General features: G+C 49.6%; 1 protein-coding gene across 1 annotated transcript; it reads right to left on the bottom strand.

Moving 5' to 3' along the window:
• Nucleotides 1-385: 385 nt before the first annotated feature.
• Nucleotides 386-3,427, bottom strand: LOC139534825 (clumping factor A-like). The gene is made up of 3 exons (XM_071334279.1): nucleotides 3,399-3,427; nucleotides 983-1,542; nucleotides 386-447 (listed from the first exon to the last, which is right to left on the bottom strand). The coding sequence occupies exons 1-3, from the start codon at nucleotides 3,425-3,427 to the stop codon at nucleotides 386-388; spliced, it is 651 nt and encodes a 216-aa protein (XP_071190380.1).
• Between the last annotated feature and the right edge of the window lie 2,409 nt (nucleotides 3,428-5,836).

The following is a 5,836-nucleotide window of genomic DNA, read 5'->3' as shown; positions in this document are numbered from 1 at the left end:
CACTGTTCTCAGGTCAGGTGACAGCAGTTTAACACTGTTCTCAGGTCAAGTGACAGCAGTTTATCACTGTTCTCTAGTGACAGCAGTTTAACACTGTTCTCGGGTCAGGTGACAGCAGTTTAACACTGTTCTCAGGTCAGGTGACAGCAGTTTAACACTGTTCTCAGGTCAAGTGACAGCAGTTTAACACTGTTCTCTAGTCAAGTTGCAGCAGTTTGACTTTGGCGTTTGAAAAAGCTCAATCAGCTTTTAACATCCGTCAACAGATGGATGTTTTTCCTTTGCAGCCAGAACAAGAGTTGATTGGTTGTACTTTTTGTCTCTGTACGTAACCATGGAGATACTCAAGCTCTTGACTCGGTGTATCACGCAGCCCGTCGTTTTGTCACCAAGCAGAGACGTCTAAACTCACCACAGTGATCTCTACAGTGCTGTCGCTAGACGTCACTGGCAACACACAGATTCAAACACTGGTACGTTTAAGCAATAAGGCACGAGGGGGTGTGGTATACGGCCAATATACCACGGCTAAGGGCTGTTCTTACGCACGACTCAACACGGAGTGCCTGGATACAGCCCTTAGTCGTGGTATATTGGTCGTATATCACAAACCCCCCGAGGTGCCTTATTGCTGTTAAAAACATGTTACCAACGTAATTAGAGCACTAAAAAGAAATGCTTTGTCATACCGGTGGTATACGATCTGATATACCACGGTTGTCAGCCAATCAGCATTCAGGGCTGGAACCACCCAGTTTATAATCTTATTTAGAAGGGTATTTTATCTGTCCTCTCTTCCAGCTCAAAATGGAAACACACAAACTCAGATCTCAATCTGGTTTAATGCCAAGAGTCCCGAATATTAGAACCTGAAAATGGGAAAAAGGTCCTTTCATTAATCAGCCCTCTGGTCTTGGAATTCCCTCCAAGCCAACCTACAACTGAGGAACCTGGTGTTATAATTCCCTCCAAGCCAACCTACAACTGCAGGAGTTGGTGTCCCTGTAGGACTTGGTGTCCCTGGAGGAGTTGGTGTCCCTGGAGGAGTTGGTGTCCCTGGAGGAGTTGGTGTCCCTGGAGGAGTTGGTGTCCCTGCAGGACATGGTGTCCCTGTAGGACTTGGTGTCCCTGGAGGAGTTGGTGTCCCTGGAGGAGTTGGTGTCCCTGGAGGAGTTGGTGTCCCTGCAGGACATGGTGTCCCTGTAGGACTTGGTGTCCCTGGAGGAGTTGGTGTCCCTGGAGGAGTTGGTGTCCCTGGAGGAGTTGGTGTCCCTGCAGGACATGGTGTCCCTGTAGGACTTGGTGTCCCTGGAGGAGTTGGTGTCCCTGGAGGAGTTGGTGTCCCTGGAGGAGTTGGTGTCCCTGTAGGACTTGGTGTCCCTGGAGGAGTTGGTGTCCCTGGAGGAGTTGGTGTCCCTGGAGGACTTGGTGTCCCTGCAGGAGTTGGTGTCCCTGTAGGAGTTGGTGTCCCTGGAGGAGTTGGTGTCCCTGGAGGACTTGGTGTCCCTGCAGGACTTGGTGTCCCTGCAGGACTTGGTGTCCCTGGAGGAGATGAAAGGACAAAGCGATGAATAGGTTGTTGAGCCATGTAGCTGTTTCTAGTTGTCACCCCATGTCACTGGTTTGTGTTGCCTTATGGAAGGGACATGCTGTTTTACACACACAAACACACACAAACACACACACACACACACACACACACACACACACACACACACACACACACACACACACACACACACACACACACACACACACACACACACACACACACACACACACACACACACACACACACACACACACACCTGCACACACACACTGTTAGTTAGCTATATTTGTGCTGTTGCCAGAGTCTTCTGTCTGTTGTCCGTCTTGTCTTACATATCTTCTTCTTCTTTATCCCCCGTCCCCACAGGAGGCCTTTAGCTTCCTGCTAGGCCCTAATTATGAATAAGAATTTGTTCTTAAGACTTGCCTTGGTTAAATAAAGATACAAATTAGTCGATGAATGTTCTGGGTACTTGACTACAACCAATTTTGGTTTGCTGGGAAAACATTACTGGTACAGTGTGTTATTACTGTTATGTTTGGGGCGGCAGGTAGCCTAGTGGTTATTATGGGGTGGCAGGTAGCCTAGTGGTTATTATGGGGTGGCAGGTAGCCTAGTGGTTAGAGCGTTGGCCGAGTAACCGAAAGGTCACTGGATCTAATTCCTGAGCTGACAAGGTAAAAATCTGTCCTTCTGCCCCTGAACAAGGCAGTTAACCCACTGTTCCCCAGGTAAGTAATCATTGTAAATAATTAATTTGTTCTTTTAAATGACTTGCCTATTTAAATAAAAGGTAACATTTTTTATTCATTTTCACATTATCTGGAAACATTACTGAGGACTTCTGGGGAATGTTCTGTGGAGGTTGTTACAGATTTTTGTGCGCAACATTTTAGGAGAAAATTACTATTTAATTTAATAAAAACATTTTTTTTTTTATATTATTGTTTTTGGGCTGTTTTTTTGGGATGTTTTATCATATTGTTAGATAAAACCCTGACAAAACAATTATCAAAATCTTTGCTAATGTTTTGGGAACGTTCCCGGTTGGCTGGTCTCACACCATTTAGGAGAACTAGACTGGTCTCCCACCATTTAGGAGAACAAGACTGGTCTCCCACCATTTAGGAGAACAAGACTGGTCTCCCACCATTTAGGAGAACTAGGCTGGTCTCCCACCATTTAGGAGAACTAGGCTGGTCTCCCACCATTTAGGAGAACTAGACTGGTCTCCCACCATTTAGGAGAACTAGACTGGTCTCCCACCATTTAGGAGAACTAGGCTGGTCTCCCACCATTTAGGAGAACTAGACTGGTCTCCCACCATTTAGGAGAACAAGACTGGTCTCCCACCATTTAGGAGAACTAGACTGGTCTCCCACCATTTAGGAGAACTCGACTGGTCTCCAACCATTTAGGAGAACTAGACTGGTCTCCCACCATTTAGGAGAACTAGACTGGTCTCCCACCATTTAGGAGAACTAGACTGGTCTCCCACCATTTAGGAGAACTAGACTGGTCTCCCACCATTTAGGAGAACTAGACTGGTCTCCCACCATTTAGGAGAACTAGACTGGTCTCCCACCATTTAGGAGAACTAGACTGGTCTCCCACCGTTTAGGAGAACAAGACTGGTCTCCCACCATTTAGGAGAACAAGACTGGTCTCCCACCGTTTAGGAGAACTAGACTGGTCTCCCACCATTTAGGAGAACTAGACTGGTCTCCCACCATTTAGGAGAACTAGACTGGTCTCCCACCATTTAGGAGAACTAGACTGGTCTCCCACCATCTAGGAGAACTAGACTGGTCTCCCACCATTTAGGAGAACTAGGCTGGTCTCCCACCATTTAGGAGAACTAGACTGGTCTCCCATCATTGCGGAGAACTAGACTGGTCTCCCACCGTTTAGGAGAACTAGACTGGTCTCCCACCATTTAGGAGAACTAGACTGGTCTCCCACCATTTAGGAGAACTAGACTGGTCACCCACCATTTAGGAGAACTAGACTGGTCTCCCACCGTTTAGGAGAACTAGACTGGTCTCCCACCATTTAGGAGAACTAGACTGGTCTCCCACCATTTAGGAGAACTAGACTGGTCTCCAACCATTTAGGAGAACTAGGCTGGTCTCCCACCATTTAGGAGAACTAGACTGGTCTCCCACCATTTAGGAGAACTAGACTAAAGAGACTCATAGAGGAGGATCTCTTTCTCAATTATCAGTCTGGTGTTGGAATGGGACATGGCTAACTCAGCTATAGGCTCCCAAACTATACCCCTATCCCTTTATAGTACACTACTTTTGACCAGGGCTCAAAGGGCTCAAAGGGCTCGAGTCTAAAGTTGTGCACTACTAGGGAATAGGTTCCCATAGGGCCCTGGTCTAAAGTTGTGCACTATATAGGGAATAGGTTCCCATAGGGCCCTGGTCTAAAGTAGTGCACTACATAGGGAATAGGTTCCCATAGGGCCCTGGTCTAAAGTAGTGCACTATATAGGGAATAGGTTCCCATAGGGCCCTGGTCTAAAGTAGTGCACTACATAGGGAATAGGTTCCCATAGGGCCCTGGTCTAAAGTAGTGCACTACTAGGGAATAGGTTCCCATAGGGCCCTGGTCTAAAGTAGTGCACTATATAGGGAATAGGTTCCCATAGGGCCCTGGTCTAAAGTAGTGCACTACATAGGGAATAGGTTCCCATAGGGCCCTGGTCTAAAGTAGTGCACTATATAGGGAATAGGTTCCCATAGGGCCCTGGTCTAAAGTAGTGCACTATTAGGGAATAGGTTCCCATAGGGCCCTGGTCTAAAGTAGTGCACTACTAGGGAATAGGTTCCCATAGGGCCCTGGTCTAAAGTAGTGCACTATATAGGAAATAGGTTCCCATAGGGCCCTGGTCTAAAGTAGTGCACTATATAGGAAATAGGTTCCCATAGGGCCCTGGTCTAAAGTAGTGCACTATATAGGGAATATGTTCCCATAGGGCCCTGGTCTAAAGTAGTGCACTACATAGGGAATAGGTTCCCATAAGGCCCTGGTCTAAAGTAGTGCACTATATAGGGAGTAGGTTCCCATAGGGCCCTGGTCTAAAGTAGTGCACTACATAGGGAATAGGTTCCCATAGGTTCCTGGTCTAAAGTAGTGCACTACATAGGGAATAGGTTCCCATAGGGCCTTGGTCTAAAGTAGTGCACTACATAGGGAATAGGTTCCCATAGGGCCCTGGTCTAAAGTAGTGCACTACATAGGGAATAGGTTCCCATAGGGCCCTGGTCTAAAGTAGTGCACTACATAGTGAATAGGTTCCCATAGGGCCCTGGTCTAAAGTAGTGAACTACATAGGGAATTGGTTCCCATAGGTTCCTGGTCTAAAGTAGTGCACTACATAGGGAATAGGTTCCCATAGGGCCCTGGTCTAAAGTAGTGCACTACATAGGGAATAGGTTCCCATAGGGCCCTGGACTAAAGTAGTGCACTACATAGGGAATAGGTTCCCATAGGGCCCTGGACTAAAGTAGTGCACTACATAGGGAATAGGTTCCCATAGGGCCTTGGTCTAAAGTAGTGCACTACATAGGGAATAGGGCCTTGGTCTAAAGTAGTGCACTACATAGGGAATAACGTGCCATTTAGGATGCATCCATCGTTCCTGATGTGGGGATCTGTTGTAATGTGAGTAACACTGCCACTGCTCTGTTCCATCTGATAGGCCCTCACCCCTCGCCCCCCTCACCCCTTGCCCCCCCCTCAACCCCTCGCCCCCCTCAACCCCTCGCCCCCCTCAACCCCTCGCCCCCCTCACCCCTTGCCCCCCCTCAACCCCTCGCCCCCCTCAACCCCTCGCCCCCCTCAACCCCTCGCCCCCCTCAACCCCTCGCCCCCCTCAACCCCTCGCCCCTCATCCTAACACCACTCTGACACTGCTCTGTTCCATCTGATAGGCCCTCAACCCCTCGCCCCCCTCACCCCTTGCCCCCCCTCAACCCCTCGCCCCCCTCAACCCCTCGCCCCCCTCAACCCCTCGCCCCCCTCAACCCCTCGCCCCTCATCCTAACACCACTCTGACACTGCTCTGTTCCATCTGATAGGCCCTCACCCCTCGCCCCCCTCAACCCCTCGCCCCCCTCAACCCCTCGCCCCCCTCAACCCCTCGCCCCCCTCAACCCCTCGCCCCCCTCAACCCCTCGCCCCCCTCAACGCTCGCCCCCCTCAACCCCTCGCCCCCCTCAACCCCTCGCCCCCCTCAACCCCTCGCCCCCCTCACCGCTCGCCCCCCTCAACCCC

This window comes from Salvelinus alpinus, chromosome 11 (assembly GCF_045679555.1).
Source record: "Salvelinus alpinus chromosome 11, SLU_Salpinus.1, whole genome shotgun sequence".
NCBI classification, from domain to species: Eukaryota; Metazoa; Chordata; class Actinopteri; order Salmoniformes; family Salmonidae; genus Salvelinus; species Salvelinus alpinus.
Note: the sequence above shows the minus strand (reverse complement) of the source record. Positions and strands in the feature narration are given on the sequence as shown.